Genomic DNA, 18,365 nt, shown 5'->3' with positions numbered 1-18,365 from the left:
TAGGCAGGGACAGTCCTGCCGTGGCTGCTGACACCAGACAGGATCCTGGGGGTGACACCTGGACCGCCCTGATTCTTCCACGTCTCAGGTTTTCTTTTGTGTCACACAAAACACACACAGCAGCAGCTGCATGTCAGGTTTCCACCCGATGCTGCCGCATTTACGAACCCTGGGTTTGCTACAGGCAAAAGACATTGCAAACAAAGAGGAAGACGTCTCTAGGAACCTGCCAGGTGGGATAAGGAAATGAAATGGGAATCTAATATCAGTAGCCAGCACCTACTAAAAGAACAATTTAGTTTATATTAGGATGGATGTATGTAAATAAAGAGGTTTTTTAACCCACGAGCTACAGATATTTTCTTATTTCTGTATTTTTACATGTTATGCTCTAACAGAAGTTCCACACACAAAGTGGTGGGTTAATCTCACTATTGTGAGCAGAGAAATGGCCACAAATTCAAATTGGTGAATGCTTGGGTCCAAGTGAGAATGGCCTCAACCAGCTTAAAAATGCAGATGAGCTCAGGAGGGAACTGCAGTCTCCTTGTTGGGGTGGATGGGCCAGGGATGGGGATGAGGATGGGGATGAAGCTGCTCCCTGGGCAGCCTCACTGGGTTATCTCCAGCCCACAGCCATTCCTGAGAGGAGCTGGGGAGCGGGACCTGTGGGAGAGGGAGCAGGAGCATTCCCACCCTGGGTGCTGGGACCATTTAGGCTCCTGCCTTGCTTTGGCAGCTGTGTCAGGACTCTGAGCAGTGGTGGGGCTGTGTTGACCACACTCCATTTCAGCAAAACCCACCAAGCTCCTGAGCTTGAAGAGGTTTTCCTCATCTCCCAGCAGTGCCCAAAGCACATGTCAGGAGCCGGGCTCCAGCAGCAGCAGGCGAGCAAGGCCAGGCTGTGCAGCCATGAATATATTCATTATCAACCAGCACGAGCCTGGTGAGCTCCCTGCTCACGGCTGGAGCTTGGCTGCACGAGGAGCCCCTCTAATGAGGATAATTGGGAGCCCCCCTGCTCCACCCCCGTGCCCTAATTGAAGCAGATGGAACTGCAAAAACAATGTCACTTCTAACCGGTTTGATCTTTCGGTTGGAAAACGGGACTATTTCGTTCTCCTGCTTAATCCCCTCGAGCTGGGGCTCCTTGGGCTGCACGGAGGTGGAGCAGCCCCTGGCACTGTGCAGGAGAGGTGAGGCTGGAGAGCCCAACAGAGGCAGCTGGCCCTGAGGTCCATGGAGTGCTGCCCTCTTTGGCCCCTCTGCAGAGAGCACGACAAGACACGTGGTGAGGCTGGTGAGGTGGCTGTGGGGGAGCAGCCTGGTGCCTCTGCTGCAGCCCCGGCATCTCCCCGGCATCAGCCCAGGAGAGCAAGAAGCAAAATGGCTTCTTGGGCCGCGGTGCTGGGGGAGGAGGGGATCAGTCACTTATTAAATGAATTAATCAGGGCTCAGCATTTTCATTTTGAAGAGGCTGCTGGATTATCCTTGATTTCTGTGGCGCTGGATTTGAGGAGATCAGGAGGGGAAGGGGCGATTTCCAACACCTACTCCCCGGGAGATTTTATGGCGGGGAAGTGGTTGGGTTTAACGTCTCTGCCGGCGCAGGCCACCGCACCACTCTCCAGAGCAGAGTTAAAGATGAATGGGGCAAATTGTTCCTCCTCCTGTCACATCTCCAGAGCGGAGACAAAACCTCTTTTGACTCAGGAAACAATGAGCTTATGTAAGAGCCAGCGGCCCACGGAAACCTCGCCGCAGCCCCGCACCATGCACTGGGCCGGGGTCCACCCGGCTCTGCCCACATCCTGCTGCCATGGGACCCCTGGCTGGCCTTGGGGCAGCCCTCCCTTGGCTGCTGCCCACCTGCCTGGGCGGTTGTGGGTGTCACAGCCATGCCAGGTCCCACCAGTGACCCTTGGTGCCTCATGGGCCGTCATGGATCCACCAGCCATTGCCCTGCCTGCTATGGTTCCATGGGTGATGGCAGTGGTTCTGCCACACCTGAGTCTTCCTGTGGCTCGTGGGTGGGTCTGTCCCATTTCCAGCCTGCCATGGCACCGGAAAAGGATGGAGCTGCACACCCAGCCTGGGAGTGGCCATCAGGAGGGCATAGAGCATCCCACCGCCGCCCGCCTGGAACAACAGCCAGGAAGATGAAAAGTGCCATAAATTATTCACTCACAAAAGAGACAAGAAGGGAGAAGAAGGGGAGGAGGAAAGCCTGTGAGGAAGGGATACTTAATACAAATTAGAGACCGAGTGGGAATGGGGGCGCTGTGGGGGGGGCCAGTGCTGGGTGTTAGAGCCACACTCATTAGGGGCAAGGGAGCACCACTGCAGGGATCCTGCACCCAGGACTGGGTGGTGAGTGGCAGGAGAGGCCCTGGCCCCGCACTGCTCACACAGTCAGAGCACGAAGCCCGTTTTCTCCAGGTCCTGCCCAGCATTTGCCTCCAAGATGCATAAGAAAGAAAAAAAGCAACGTGGCTGAGGGCCGCAGTGCACTGGGGCTGGCCAGGTTCCAGTTAAGACGCTCTATTTCCTGTCTTCCTTCGCTAAGGCAAACCTCGTTATGTCCCAGACAAAGTGTCCACCCTCCACCCTCCACGCTCCCTCCCTGGGTCCCTGCCTCGACCAGAGCCCTTGACGAGCCAGACATCTGGCAGGGCTGGACACAATGCCTGTCTGCAGGGAGAGCTGGGCCGGACAAGGCAGCGCTGTGCGGCCGCCTCCCTGTCCCTGCCATGAAAGGTGCCCCCCGGTGCCGTCTCCCCCCGGCTCCACTGCCCGGCCCGAGGGAGCAGCTCCCTCCGGCACCGGGACCTCACCGCGCCAGCCCCGTGCTGGACGTTTTCCCAAGCACCAAAGCTCATCAGCTCCCGCCGCACAGAGCAGCCTTGTCACAAACACTCTCTGTCCCTCGGTTTTCCCTTCTCCTCCCAAACACTGCTCCTTCCCTCCCACTGCTGCTCCTCCAGCCACCTTGCAGCTCAAGGAATGCTCGAGCAAGGAGCTGGCCCTTGCTCACACTGAGGAAGGAGGTGGCACAGACCAAGCCTCTCCTTGTGGCACCGCTGCTGGCAGCCACCCGGATCCTGCTGCAGGGAGGGGACATGCCGTGGCCCCATGCTGCCTGGGCACTGCCTCTCCCCACGCCAAACAAACGAGTTTGGTGGGTTTGGGCTGGATTTGTGCCAAGCTGGTGCCTCCAACACAGACCTACCACTAGAAGAGAGACCCTGCTGTGCTCCCCCAATCATTTAGGGACTGTCCTTTAGCACTGTGGGGCTCACTCTGCTGTTTCCACTCACCCCTCTGGTTGGGGGTACTCAGTTTGGGAAGGAAGGGAGGAGCACAGGTGGTGCCGGCTGTCCATAGCCTGGTGACCCTCTCTGCTCCAGATTAAGGAACAGACCCCCAAAACCCTGCTCCATGCACCAGCAGGACTGACTGGGCAGTGCCTGCAGCAGCCATGAGAGAGCTGGAGCTGAGCTCAGTGTGCCAGGCTGGGAAAGCCACCACAGCCTCACAGCATCCCTGCTGCACTTCCCAGCCTGGCAGCAGGCAAGGACAACTTTCAAAGGACACCAAAAGGAGGGTGTTTATCACAGGCCAGGGCCTTAGCTCAGGGGGAGCAGATGCAGCCCTGGAAGAGGTGACGGGAATGGAGTCACCAGCCCAGACCGCTCAGGTGAGGCAGGTACACCTTTGTTGACTCCTGCTGTGGAGCCAGCACGGCATGGGGACACCCTGGAGAAAGAGGAAATATATCCCTAATGAAAATGAGATAAGGCTGTGTCCAGCTGTAGTGAGGCCCGGCTGCTGGTGCTAGTCTTGTTCAGAGCTAAGGCTTTAGAGGGCCAAAATTCAACACTGGCACAAGAAGCCCTGGAAAGAGTAAGGATTTTGCAACTTGGGCTAAGCAAGTGTCTTGGGACCCACAGGCCATCTCCTGCACTAGCCAGCCATCAGACACCTGCCCATGGTCTGCTGGGCTCCCCTGTGGCTTACAAAGGGTGTTTGTATTCACCTGGAGCAGGGCTAGGCTGGCTGGGAGCTGTGTGACACCCAGTGCTGCAGCAGTGACCCTGTGAGGGCACAGTGAGGTGGGCACCGCTGCCCCACAGTTGGGTGCCAGCTGTCAGAAGTGCAGCTGTGGAGTTGGACATCACTTGGGGATGGAGCCTGGCTTTTGATCAACACTTGGCAACAGGCTGCTCCTCCTCAGAAAGCTCTACTAGACTGGTGGTTCTGGTGATGTGCAGCACATCGTGGGTATCTCATCAAGTGCCAGCAGTGTCACCCAGAGCTGTGGGACATGTGCCATACCAGCAGAGAGACTGCTGTGCTGGCACATCTCTGCCATCCCTGACATCCCAGGGCAAGGTGTCCTGGGGAGTGACAAGCCTTGCCAGCCCCTGGGACAGAATCTGGAAATAATGCTTGCCCACGTGTCCTTGAGGTCCCTCCTTGCAGCACTCCTGAGGAATGTCCCCAGCACTCAGAAGCCTCCCCAGCCAGCTGCCTCAAGGGATGCCCCCAAGAAGCGTGTGCCTTCACAGTTAAGTAGGTTAAGAAAGTCCTTTCTCCAAGGTCTGGATTAGCCACTGCTGCTCCGGGCAGAACAGACTCAGCGGGGACGCTGCCAGTCAAGCGAGGACGGCACGTGGGGATCTCAGCACAAGGGGATCAGTCCAACATGGTGCCATGAAGCAACCCCATGTCCCCTACACCGACTAAGCACACCATACACCCAGGAGGTTTCTCTGCTCTTCAAAAGAGGCTGGGGAGCAGCAAGCCCTGCCTGTGGGCTGAGCGCTGCTCCTGGGCAGTGGAGCAGCATGTACAGGGACAAGGCAAGGTGGATCCTGTCAGTGGGCAAGACAGAGGCTCTTCTATATGAGTTCAAGCACTTTGCCATGTCACACACTGAGGTTTGGGGTCTGACTCCTGCTTTACTTTCAAGGACATTGCACTTTGGCAGAGTCCCAGCAGGCCTGGGGTGGAATATCCAGCACCCCTGTGGTGGGATACCCCACTCAACCCCTAACACCAGACTGAAATGAGAGGTTTCTAGTGCAGTGCTCACCTGTGGAAGCAGAGAGGCTCTGACGACGGACAGAGTCCAGCTCAAACTGCCACGGCAACACAGCACCAAGGCCTGGGACCTGCTGGGAACTCAGCATGGGATGGGGAGACTCAGCATGCTCAGCTGGGATGGGCATGGGATGCCTTCAGGACTGGAGATGGGCTCAGACAGCAGGATGGAGCAGCATTCAGGTCCCTTTGCTCCCAGCGTGCGCTGGCCCCCGCAGATGTGTCCCTGCAGGATGTCCAGCACAATAGCTCCGCTCCAGCAGCAGAGTTTGTGTGGATGTTGCTGTTGCTTTGGGCAGCCCTCGGCTTCCTGCGGGCACGTACACTGTGAGCAACATCCGACTGGGAAGGGATGTAGCTGGAGCTTCATGTTTTCCGTGCTGGGGCCCGCAGGATGAGTAACAAAGGAAAATGGAAGGAGCGAGTGTGTGCTCGGTGTCCCTGCTCAGGTCCTAAATCCCACCGTGTGCCCACTGACCCAGCAGGGACCCCAGCTCCCCTGACAGTGCCTGCTCTGTCCATGACCCTCCCAAGCCTTTAGGTGTATTCTGCTCTCCCTGCAGTTCCAGGGCTGACACCAGCTGTAGCATGGCTGTACTTGGCCAAGGGTTCTGGGCACCCAGGACAAAGAAAGTGTTGGCTTTTGTCCCAGCTGCTTTTTAGGCCTCTGATGATTTAGCAGGTACCTGTTTATCAAAGCATGAGATGACAATTCCCTGCTCTCCTGCCTCTCTGGATTTCAAACAGCTCTACTCTGTGCCACAGAAGAGCACTTGCCACTCCCAGGCCTTGAAAAGACTTGGAGCTGGTGCTTTGGTCCTTTAAACAGGACTTTTTTAACAAGCGTGTCAGACGATACTGCTCTCCTACTAGGCAACTCTTCATTAAAACTTTATACTTTAGCAAGCCTTTCACTGCAGACACACTCCAAGCATCACACCCGTCAAACAGCAGCAGGCAGGACCAATTTAGTAACTCAGAAGGTTTTCCTGAAGGCGGAGAGTATCCAGTCCTGAACAAGCTCCCAGCTGAAGGACGTGGTGTGCAACCAGATCCCTCTGCAGCTCCAGGATGGCCGGAGCTGAGCCCAGCCTGGCTGCAGGGGATGTGTGGGGATCACTTGAGCACTGACTGGAGCTCTGCAGGACTCCTCAGGGCACAGGGGACAACTGAGCACAGGAGATGTGGGCAAACTTCCAGCTTGGGCGAACTTGGGCTGCCCCAGTGCAGGCACTCTGTGCTGGCAGCCTAGCCAGCTGGGCTCCAAGGAGGCTCCACAGCTTATGTGGGCTGGTTACTCACACTTTTTGCACTGCCTTAGCAAGCTCGTGTGAACCCGGAAAACACATTTGTTTCCAAAAAAAAAAAAAGAGCTCTCATAGGTTGAGAGAAGAGGAAACTGAAGAGTGGTCGAGACTTTGATTGTGCACGTTCCCTTCCCCACAGCAGCAATCTGCTTTTCCTCTCACAACATGCTCCTCTGCTCCATGCTCCTCTCCTTTCACCACCCACTGACCTCCTGGGTCACTCCATTGTCCTCCTTCCCTCCCCACTCTTGGGTGTGCTCCATTCCTGGGTGGGAGCACTGGTTTGGCAGAGGGACTGACATGAGGCAGCATCAGTCTGAATTTAGAGCTCTGATTCAGATCATGGACATTCCCATAGGCACAAAACCTCAGTCCACAAAATGCTTCTGAAGTGTGACAGCCTGGTGAAAATTGCAATTCCTGGGGTTTTTTTGTATGGGTCTCATTTGTCACCCTGGGTTTGGCTTGCTTATTTTTTTTGACACCATCACTTCTGATCCACCAAAGTCTACCCAGTTCAGTTGATGCTGACACCAGGGACACTTGCGTTCCTATGGGACTATTTCCACATTATTTCTCATCACTGAACCTTACAAAAGAAATTAAAGGAGCCAAGAAGAGCCCCAAAGAGGACACCTGCTTCTGAAGGAAAACCACAGGGCATGAAAAATTGGAAGCAATTCCTAAGAGGGCGCAGAGAGAGAGAGAGGATTTCGATTTAGTGAGAACATCTTGATTTGCCTAAATACGTGAGTCCCTTATTAAATTACTGTCCTGTTGAATAATAGTGTTCAGCAAAGGGATCAAAACTGTGTCATTCTAGATTGTAAATGAGACTTGGGAATTCAGTGGTGAGGGCTAAGTCACAAGCCTGAAATGTCCCAGAGGGAGAATGGCAAAGTTCAGGGGATACAGAGAGACCTGGTCAGGCCTCAGGGATCAGAGGCTGGGCTTGCTGGGGTGGAGGCTGCAGCCTAGTCTTGAAGAGCCAAAAGCTTCTATGGGAGCATCTATCACCAGCAAAACACTCTTCCTCCTGCCAAGACACAGCCCCCTGGGGCCCCGGGCAAACAGAAGTGCCCATCCCACCACCGGGATGCAGTGCTGGGCAGTCAGGTTTCACATCCTCACCAAGGCTGCCTGGCTCTGGGGCTGGGGCTGGCTAGGGAAAACCAGCAGTTTCCCAAAACTGCAGATTTGCAATGGAAACTGAAGTGCCACAACCCACTGGACTGAAGAGAGCACTGGCCTTGCTGTCCCTGGGACTGAAGAGAGCAGTGTCCCTGTTGTCCCTTCTGTGTCTGCCATCCCTGCCACTGGCCACACCACCAGCTAAAAGCCACCCCAGGGAGACCTGCCAGCACAAAAGCCTTTTCTTCTTTTAGGAGTGGTTTTCCAGTCCCCTTTCTTAAAGCAGAACCAACCCAGCTCAGTTGTTCCTCTGATTCCTCTGCTCCTCCCAGCAGCAGCCAGGCTGGGACAATGAGGGATTCAACCTCCTGAGCAAAAGCCAGTAACAGTCCAACCACCAAATCCTCCCAAGCATCACAGTGATGAACTCTGACCTGAACTCGTACTTCTACCACTTATTTACTTGCTCTTGTATTTTAAGCTTGCATGTTTCACAGACGCAACACACTACCTCTCTTCACAAAACCCACGTGTGCTGCTTTCAGCCCTTCCAGCCGCCCGCCCCAAGGGAGGAGACACCCACGTTCAGTTCACCCCGCTCAGCATCGCTGTGGCTGCTGCAGATTATTCACAATTTCTTGCCTGGGGGATGCAAGACCTGTCAAAGGTGCAGTTTTCCAAACACTGAAACCTGTGACTGTGCTGCAAAGCCTTGGCATCCTCCCTGTGTTCAGAACTAACAGCGCTCTCCTCATCACCTGGGAAGAGGATGTGGGGAACAAAGTCCTCCCCTTAGAAGGGGATTTAGTGACCTTTTTCTGGAGGAGCTGGGAGACAGCTCCAGGCAGAAGGACCATCAGCTACGAGCTGGACAGGGCCCTGGCTGAGCAGGAACCCCGAGGCTAAATTGGAAGGACTGGAAGCCAGCTCTGAGCTGATATGAAATCCATCCCACAGGTGGGGACACCTGATCAGAAAGGACTGGTTAATGTTTAATCAGTCACAAAAACATCCTGTGGCAGAGGCCGGGGCTCTTCCCGCCCGCCGGGGGACTCACCGTCCTCGTGGCCGTGCAGGTTCTGCGGGCTGCGCATGCTCTCGTCCTGGCTGGGGCTCAGGCTGGAGTTCAGGTGCTGGTCAGCTGAGATCCATGTGGAGTCGTTCATATCAAAGTCCTCGCTGCTCACCGACGTCTCATCCTGGAGGCAAGCAGGAAAGGGTTAACTCATGGAGCTATTTCCTTTCCTCCTTTCTCTGGCTTTAACATCTCCTCACCACACTCCTTCCCAAAAACAATTGGGTGGGCAGCTCCTGCTCCCCGCCCTGAGGAGCCCTGCTGGCCCCTTGGGCTTCCCAAGGCCGCGGCAAGCAGCCCTGCGCGAGGTGGTGGCTACCCCAGCGGGGACCAGGGCTCTGCTTCCTGCCTGAAGACTTGCCTGAGCAATGGCACTGTCTCTAATTGAGGACAATTAGAAAGAGCTCACATCCTGTAGGAGCGGATGGCTGAGCCCTGGAGTTTACCCTTTAATCTCCATCCACCCCAGTGTGCTCCTGGCGAGGCGGCGGCGTGGGGGGAGCTGAGGACAGGCAAGAAATGGCTCCATAAAACAACCTGGACTTTTCTGAGATCAAATCATCTGCTACACGAGGAATCACCAGAGCACTGGCAGCAGCAGGAGCAGCCTCTGGGGCATATCTGCACACAGGTATGGATCCCCAAAGATCTGCACTGCCTGATGCTGCAGAGGAGGCTCCTCCAGACCTCTCCAGAGGGATATTGCCTCTACCCTGATCAAAAATGACAGCACGCACCTTGGGAAGGGGCTAGGGGAGTGAGGTCCCCAGTGAGACAAGGACACCCCAGCTCAGGCCAGAGACCCCAGCCAGCTGCCTGTTCCCTGACGATGGCATAGATGACATTCCTCTCTCCCACTTCTGCAGCTCAAAGGACATTTTCTCTCTCCCTCTCTCCCTTCTCACTAACCTTTACAGTACTTCGAGACACAGCCCTTGGATCGCTTCCAGTGCCGGAAAGGTCAGCCACAGGATTTCTAAACCATCATCATAAAGGCAGCACTGAGATCCTGAATGAGAGGAGGGGCTGTGTTCCCCAGGCTGAACTCTCCCAATGCAAAGCTTGGGAGGAAGCAGATACGTGCTCCCGTATGGACACGGTCCTGCTGGTGATCCCTTTATCTGCCTTCCTCTCCCTGCTCCCCTCCCAAAGCCAGGGGCACACACAGCCCTGGGGTGCAGGGGAACACCGAAAATGTTTCCAGAACCGCTTTCAACTCTGCTTTTCTTTGATTGAAACATTTCAAAGGCTTGTAAACCTCTCTGCTCTTGTTTTTTTTACCCTCCCCCTGGTCCTGAGATAAAATACAATCCCCGCTCCCTTTCCGTGTAAGCAGTAATTGGCAGCACCCCTCCAACCTACGCCTGCTCCTCATAAAAACAGCCCTGTCTGGCTGCCGCTGGCTGATAGTTTTTATTGTGAACAAACAAATGTCTTTAAAGACAGGTTTGTGCTTTTCCTCCCAGCTCCTCGTCCCTGCAGACACATCTGCTGGCTCAGGGCTCGTGCTGGCCCCAGCCCGCTCCCTCCGTGTGCCTCCCGGGGAGTTTCCTGGAATTTACGGCTTGTGAAACCCTGCACGCACCAAGGGACGGACTGACGGACACACGGACAGGGCTCAGCAGTCCCCCACAGGCAGGGACACCCTGACCCCAGACCCACCAGGTGTCCCTGAACAGCCCCCCTGTGCCCAGGTGGAGCTGAGCAGGAGAGCAGAAGGGAGGGACAGCCACATTGTCCCTGGCTGTGCACAGCTCCACTGCCACACCAGCCACAAAGCAACCCTGCCTCTCCAGAAACTCCATCTTGTACGTACAGGAACAGAACTGCAAAGGTCTCCCTGTTGCAAACTATAAATAGTGTCTTTATTGTAAGCATTTGCAGGGAAGCAGCCACCCTAATATCTGGCCTTCTTCACAAGGCTTACTCAAGATTACTGTCAGGCTTAAGAGACAAATGCAAATGCCAAGGTCCTTGCTGCCCACAGTCCCTCACCTGTCCGGTGAGGAGGAGGAGGAGCCCAGGGAGTGACCCACGATGTTTTAGGTTGTTCAGGCTCAGGTGCAGAGGACACTGAGCCTCAGCACCCAAACCACAACCCAGGAGGCATCACCTTCTCCATGCACTCACACATGAAGGAGAAGCAGTGACACGAAGGATGCCTCACATGCACGTGCAATAGAAAGTGCTTTATAAATGTGTACAATTCTCCTGAGGTGCAATAACATTTGCCTATTATTAGAAATGCTTGGGCTATCAAACCAGAAACTGATAAGCTATAAATGACTCAAGTTAAACAAGGCTGTCACACGTCCACCAGTCCAGGATTCAGCCACCAGCAGAAAGTCACCCCCTGCTTTCCAGCCAGAGCTTTCTGCTTTCCAGCACTAATATCCTTGGCCAAAATGCCAAGAGGATGAACTTCCCAGCATCTCAGAGCTCCCACTGCACAGCCCACCCCAAAAGAATGCACAGCCAAACGTGCAGGTGGCAGCAGGAAAACCCTTCCTGGCAATGGGAACTGTGGAGAGAGCATCCACAGCCTGCTGAGTCTGGGCAACCACCCTGCTCTGCCCACACCACAGTGCTCCAGGAACTCCTCACACCTTTGTGCCTCTTTAGTAAAGAAAGAGAAAAGCCCCAGCCTCAAGAGTGGCTCTGGCCGTCCCCATCACTCCCGCTCTGGCATCCTGCACTTGCCCTTGGTTGCATTCCTCACTACTTGTAGGGACACCAGAGGCCACCAGCAAACTCCTGCCTCAGCACACCCCTCAGAGACCAAAGGCTGAACACCGTGACCTCCAAGCGCTGCCCATGAACTGCTGGCACTGCCTCCTCATACCAGGGACAATCCCAGGGACAGGAGGCCCCAGCAGCACCGTCTGCCCAGCCACAGCCAGGAGCAGGGACAGCAGCACAGCACAGCACAAATCCAGCCTCAAAGCACAGGACATCAGGGCAAGATCAAAATTTCTGGCTGGGTGGGAGCTCTGAATCTCCCTGGATGCCAGTAACCTGGCTGAAGGCTGAGCCTTGCAGGGGGCTCCCCATCCAGCCAAACAAGGAAGCGTTTCTCAACAGCAGCAACAGCCACGACTCGGAGCAATACGGTAAATGTAATCTACCCTTCCACCCTCTTTTGGCTTGCAAGTCAGGCAGCTCATTCTTTTTCCTCTCTGGGTTCTCAGGAGAATTCCCTCTGCTAATTTCTTCTTTCCTGTAAACAAACTTCAAATGAAACTTTCATTAGAAAACAGAATGCAATCCATTACCAGTGCCTGTCTCAGGACCTGCTGCCTTTTCCCCAGTTCCACACCACTCGTGGCAGAGATGGAAGTGCCAGTGGCGCCCCAAGCAGCCAGCCCAGAGCCAAACCCTGAACCCCAGCACTGCTGCTGCCGCCCTCCTCCTTCCTGCCTTTCCCGGCTCTCCGGAGAGATCTCCTCACCCCGCAGTAAAGTCCCATCGCTTTGTTTCCAATGTTCAAGGGACTGAGCGATCAAGGGTCAGGCAGCAGAGCTCCTCTCTGCAAGGGGAAGTCAGATCCTGCTGCTGCACTCACAGGGCACACCCAAACATTGGAGCAGGGCTCCCGGCACCACTCAGGGTTTGGAAAACAAAATCCTTGCTTCTCTCCTTATCTACAGTCCAACATTCACAGCTGCTCTACAGACATTCACAGCCAATATTTTCTACCCAGCAGAAGCAGACACTCACATGCGCAGGGCTCACACTCCACATTTCTGTCCCACTTTCCATTCACGATCTTCAAGCACTGTGCCTGCAAGTGTCCGCTGAGCTTCCCAACTTCGCTGCGAGTTAGAAAACTCCTCCTCGTATTTTAAAACTGGAAATCCCGGGTACCGACAGCCACCCTGGCTCGTCCAAGAACACAACAAGTCGCTGCCAAATCCAGAAACCAAATCAAGCCCCCCCGACTGCAAGGCTGTAATTGCTAGACAATGTTTCTCCACCAAAGCTCTTCCTCCTGGAGAGCAACCTCCCACAGCACGGGCTGGAACAGGGCAGGGGGGGAAGCTACTCTTATAACCTCGTAAATATATGCAAGACTATCGGTAACCTGCTTATTTTACAGCCAGGCTCAGTTTCTCGGGGACTGCCTTCCAATCTCTCTCCAGTCATTTACATGCTGTGCCTCACGTTTAATATGCCAAGCTCCGAGTCTCAGGACGGTTTATTTTCTCTCTTTAAGTCCTTTTATTTTAAAGCATGTCCTTTCACGCCACAGCCTACTATCCCGATGGGATTTCCTTCCGCGGAGCAGGAACCGAGGCTGTGTGCCGTGCAACCTCCCCAGCACACAGCCACGCTCAGCTTCCCACCACAACCAGCCGTGTTTTTAGAATCAACAAAAGGCAACGCGTGACTGCCAGCCCCCGGAGCTGCTCCACGGCCACGCCGGGGCCGTGCACGACCTGCCCGGCACGGGCACCCCCGGACCTGCCAAACCTGGCCAGGACAGAGCTCCCCGTGCCCTGACCCCCGGCAGCGGCGCGCACGGACGAGCTCTCAGCTCTCAGGAAGGCAGCCTCATCTCCGTCTCAGCCACTGTTTAAACCCAGCCCTCTGAGCATGCCAAGAAGGTATTGAACCAGATTTGACCCTAACTTAACCAGTTCCGCGCAGAGAAAGGCTTACTAATGGAAGATAAAACACTCCGGGTCAAAGATTGGTACTGCAGCCGCAAACACTGTGGTGGACATCGCCTCAAAGAGCCGAGCAGCCCCGCAGCACACGGGTGTACGCGGGCTGTGGCGGCGGTGAGCTGTGACTGCGCTGCCTACTCGTGTGTACAATTCCCACACCAAAGAGAACATCCCCGGCGCTCTTTGTCAGGTCACTTACGTCCTTATTTACCGCGATTGCCGCCGATTGCTACGGGACCCGGCAAAACCCGAGTAATTTCCTAGTTCCCGAAAATGGGCAAAACAGTTGATTTTAACGGCAAACGGCAAATGGAAGAGGAAGGGAAGCTCATCCCCTTCGCCCCCTCCCCCTTCGCTAAGAGCTCCTCTGGGAACCCCCCGAGCATTCCCACAGCCCCGAGGCGCGGGGAGCTGCCGGGGCGGGGGGCGGCCCCGCGCCCCCTTCCCGGAGCCGCTGCCCCGTTCCTGCTGTTCAGCGGGGAGGTGCTGAACGCGGGGCAGGGGGCACCGGGCTGCACGAATCCCACCGCCACCGCCACCACCCCGGAGCTCCGCACCTGCCTCCCCCGCACCTGAACTTGCTTACAGGCGTTTGCTTTTCCATGCGAGGTGGGGACGGTGACTGATACCGCGCGGTGTGAAAGGGCACTTTGCTCTTCCCCCAGCACCGGGAAGCGAGTGTCGGGGAGGGGGGGGACGGACCCGGTTTTGGAGGCGGTGGCCAAGAGGAGCCGCGCTGTGGGCTGAGCGGCCGGGGGTCCCCCTGTCCCCACCCTCCCCGACGGCCACGGGACCCCGGTGGAACGCGGTTCCCACGCATGTGTCCCCGCGGCAGCGAGGTGCGAGGCGCCGGGCGAGAGTCCCCGTCCTACCCCCTCCCGCAGGTAAATAGATACACCCGCGATGGAGCCCTGCCCGCGCGTGTGCGGGGCTCAGCGTGCGGCGAGGATTGACACGTAAGTAGGGCTTTACCTCCAGGGAGGCGGCTATTTCCAGCACAATCCCCTCTCGGGGTCGGGGCTGCTGGTGATGGCGGCGCGGGGCCGGTGCCCGGGGGATGGCTGGGGCCGGTGCCCGGGGGATGGCTGGGGCCGGTGCCCGGGGATGGCCGGGGACGGAGCGCTCCCGCCGCCGCCTCCTCCCACTTTCTTCGGCGCTTTTGTGCTCTTCCGGGCGCGGGGGAGCCGCGCCGGGCGCGGGGAAGGACGCGCCGCCCTCCCCCCCCCGCCGCCGGGCAGCCGGGCGGGCGACCCGCAACTTCCCGGGGCCGCGGGGCGGCCGCTCCCCCCGGAGTTGGGGCCGGGCCCCGCGGCCACCGCCCCCCCCCCGCCCCGCCCCGCCCCGCCCGCCGGTGGCCCCCCCTCCTCCCCGGCCCCGCAGCGCCGCGGCCGCGTGGAGCCCCCGCGCATCTCCCCCCGCCCGCCGCCCCGGGGCCGGGAGCGGAGCCCCCCGCGGGCGGGCGCCTACCTGGAGCGGAGCCCGGGGCCTGCCGGCCTGCGCCAGCCCGGCGGCGCGGCGGGGAGCGCGGGGCGGAGGGACGGAGGGACGGAGGGAGGGGGCCCGGGCTGGCGGCGCTCCGGAGAGGCTGACAGCCAGCTGCTGCCCGGGGAGAGGGGCCGGCGCTGCGGAGCGCGTCACTCCCGGCTCCCGGGGGGGGGCCGGGGAGGCGGAGGGGGGCGAGCGGGGCCCGGCCGCGGGCGGAGGGGGCGGGGGCGGCGGGGGAAGGGGAGCGGGGCCGCGGGGGGCGGGCGCACCGGGCCGGGCGCGGCGGGGGGCGCGGAGCCGCGCCTGGAAGAGCACATTGTGGAGGGCCGGGAGGGCCCTTCCCCGGGAGGAGACAATGTCCAGGGCCGGGCGCCTGCTGGAGAGCGCGAGAACGCGCGGCCGGGGCACGGCACGGATCGGTTCGGATCGGCCGGGAGGGCCGCTACCCGCCCGGGCATCCTCCGCTCCGCACGGCCCGGGGGGCTGCAGCCGATCCGGGGACCCTCCGCTCGGCACAGCACCGGGGGCTGCCGCCCGTCACGGCCCGGCCCGGGGACCCTGTGCCCGGGCTCGGTGCGGCCCCGGGAGCTCCGTTCCTGGGTCCGGCCGTGCGCGGGTGTAAGTGCGGGGCCCCCGCAGCAGCCCCGGGCGCGGTGGGTCCCGCAGCCCCTTCCCCGCGCGGTGGGTGCCGCGGTGCCGAATCCTTTTGTTCCCGAGGATTCTCCCTCGCTCCGCGGGAGCAGAAGGACCCCGCGCTGCCGGCAGCACCATCAGCCACCGCCGCAGCCTCCGAAGGCTGGAGCAGGGCTGTTGGGAAGCCAGCGGCTTGCCCAGCACAGCTCTGGGCAGGGCACCGGCTGCCAGATCCCCGGCAGGATGGGGATGCTGCGCCCCAGCTCTGGCAGGGCAGGGCTGGGGGTCCCGGCATCCCCCAGGCTGGGACCCGCTCCCAGGCTGGGCTTCGAGGGCAGTGGGTCAATGAGCTCTGTCTTGATTTGAGATCACCATAATGGGATGGTGATCCCCACCACAGTGATGGGCAACAGCTCTGCAGCATCCCCCTCCCCAGCCCACCTCATGTTTCACTGTTTAATGGCTACAAAGGAAATGGTTTATGAAATAAACCAAGTGTAGCAGTTCAGTGTCGAGCCTGCTGGTACCAGAAATGGTGCCAGAGCCAGGATGGGAACTGCCAGGTTTGGGTTAGTGGGGATGTCTAATTGTGATGTTACCTGTTCCAGCGTTAACCACCTCACTGCCAGGGAAGAGGCAAGGGAAGAGGGTGGCTTAGGAGGATCTGAAGCAAGAGGTGAAAATGGGCATCACTCACTACTACATTTCCATCTCCTCCAGGCTGGTCAGGAGCCAGAGGCTGAAATGCAAGCACGGGAGCCCTGGGGGCCTTCTGCAGGAGGCGGATGGCTGGGAGGCCAGCAGGCTGTGAGCCCCCAGCCACAGGGACTTCTTTACACTCCCTTCCAGCTCCATGGCTGCTGCTCCTCCCTGAAGCTAAAATAAAATCCTGACCATTTAAGGTGAACAGGAGCCTTGCCGAGGACCTCAGCGGAGCGGGCTTTAACCCCTTCCCCTTGCTGGGCTTTGTTTACTCCTTGCACTTCCTTTGGCTTCAAGCTAGACCGGCTTAAAGCCATTTGAGAGAGCACATCCCCTGGGACCAGAGTGCCTGTCCCTCCATTTGGTGAGCTTGCAGAGGACACAAACTGGCCAGGATACAAGTTTGAAGCACAGTCACTATTCCGTGCTGCCTCACCATGTGGACACTCTTATTTTATACTAAGTGCCTTTGTGTGGGTTAGCTTAATCCACTTTGGAAATGGATTAACCTAAATTTCACATCGGCAAACTTAGTGTGGAGCAGCCGGGTCCACACAGGGAGTGAGGGAGGAAGAGCCATTCAGCAGGAGCTGCTGGGCAGGAGCTGTTCCCTGTGCAGGAGAGGGGTCCTGACCCCAAGGGGGGTCACCGCTGTTACAAGTGGGGTCATGAGCCCGACAGAAATGCAATTGTTTGTGCCAGCACACGGGGTCACGAGGCTGGCAGAAGTGGGGCTCACCAGCGGAAGAGGGGCTGCCTGCAGAAACAGCCAGGGAGGCTCTGGGAAACAGCCCTCCAAGCGCCTTTCCAGTGGGTACTTTTCAGATTCAAATTGTCTGGGGGGAAATAACTGGCAATTAGATATAGAATTGGTAATAATAATTTATCGACTTGTCAGGAACAGGGGTAAGTGCCTTACGAGATTACACATTAAAAAAAACGCACACCGTAACAAACCAGTGCTGCTGTTATTATATCATATATATAATATACATCAAATATATTATTTATAAGTCACTTCCTTCCCTCTCTCTTCACAATGTGTTCATTACCTCTGGTACCTGCCAGCCCCCTCACATGGACACAGATCTGCCCATGCAGAGAGCCTGGGGCTCCCTGGGTCCTGCTGGATTCCCCCATGGCCAGAGCCATGTCCCAGCTGTGACAGCACCACACCACAGAGCCTGCCCGAGCACCAGGCAGTGATGCTTCCAAGGGCATCGCTAACAATGACCTGACCTCATCTGTTGTCATTTCCTAAGGCAAGGCTCCACAAGAATGCCAGGACTGCTGTCAAACCCAGGAATACACGACATTTAAGGCGCTGCAGGAGCTTAATTGAATGGTTGTGGTGCTATGGATTGTGGGCACAGGGATCTAGTGGTGGGAGCAGGGACTGCAGGCTCTGGCCATCACGCCAGAGGAGTCACTGACTCATGGACGACCTTGTGCGAGTCACTTGATGTTCTTGTGCCTCTGAAAAGTAGGTTAAATAACAAACGGGACCTCCTGCACTGGGTCCTCCGTGACCATCAAATCCTGCTGAGGAATAAGCAGTGAAATGAGATTCTCTCGGGGGCAAGGCCAGGAGGGAAACGGGCAGGAGGGACTGAGGGAGGGCATGGCATGAAGGGCAGACACAGCTTTTATCCACACTGTGCCTTATCTGCCATCCAGAGCAGAGTCAGGGTAAAAATGGAGGGTAAAAATTTGGGACACTTCATTATACACCAGGTTCCTTGTGGGCTAAGCGCTGTATTCCCATTTCATCCTGATCACTCCTTCCTTAGAAGCAGCAGTGGTAAGCATCTGGCATGGGCATGAATAAAAGGGGTTTTCTCCTCCCAGGAGCCAAGACCAAGAGAAGGAAAGGAAATACAGCTCCGTACTTCACAGGGCACACCAGTCACTGCCAAATACAGGAGCAGGAAAGGAGGTGTTTCTGTGGATAGAATTTTCTTATTCTGGAGTACAGGGAATGGGTGTTTGATGGGACAGGTCCCTGACAGTCAAATATCCCCTAACATTCCTTTCCACTGTCCAAATCCACAGCTCTAGCAGCAATGCCTGCACTGCTCCATACAGTGAGGACAACCCTCACAGCTTATCTCTTGCTTCCCCAAATCAGAATCGAGTAACCACACACAGAACCCCCACTAAACCCATTTTTGGCCATTCTCAAGCATTCCACACAATTCAGAATCCATCCTTGTGAGTAAAACTGACTCCTCAGCTCCTTCTGAGCCCACACAACTCCTGGTG

At 57.2% G+C, this 18,365-nt stretch overlaps 1 protein-coding gene and 1 long non-coding RNA gene across 5 annotated transcripts in view; one reads left to right on the top strand and one right to left on the bottom strand.

The window, feature by feature from the left end:
- The window catches only part of NOL4L (nucleolar protein 4 like), a 63,476-nt gene that overhangs the window by 12,334 nt on the left and 32,777 nt on the right, over positions 1 to 18,365 (bottom strand). The window contains exons 1-2 of one of the 4 annotated variants that reach the window (XM_063172357.1): positions 16,001 to 16,169; positions 8,599 to 8,740 (exon numbers count right to left, since the gene is read on the bottom strand). In XM_063172357.1, coding sequence (XP_063028427.1) covers positions 8,599 to 8,707 — 109 coding nt within the window. In that variant the 5' untranslated portion in view covers positions 8,708 to 8,740; positions 16,001 to 16,169. Of the gene's footprint in view, positions 1 to 8,598; positions 8,741 to 14,255; positions 14,342 to 14,750; positions 14,795 to 16,000; positions 16,170 to 18,365 lie in introns of those variants that run through there. The other 3 variants (XM_063172358.1, XM_063172356.1, XM_063172355.1) reach the window with 3 other exon arrangements.
- On the top strand, positions 14,118 to 16,308 carry LOC134426954 (uncharacterized). Its single transcript, XR_010030066.1, has 2 exons — positions 14,118 to 14,167; positions 16,122 to 16,308. It is a non-coding gene; the product is annotated as an uncharacterized LOC134426954 (long non-coding RNA).

Source organism: Melospiza melodia, chromosome 19 (assembly GCF_035770615.1).
Source record: "Melospiza melodia melodia isolate bMelMel2 chromosome 19, bMelMel2.pri, whole genome shotgun sequence".
NCBI classification, from domain to species: domain Eukaryota; kingdom Metazoa; phylum Chordata; class Aves; order Passeriformes; family Passerellidae; genus Melospiza; species Melospiza melodia.
The sequence above is the reverse complement of the archived record's forward strand: the minus strand, read 5'-3'. Positions and strand labels throughout refer to the sequence as shown.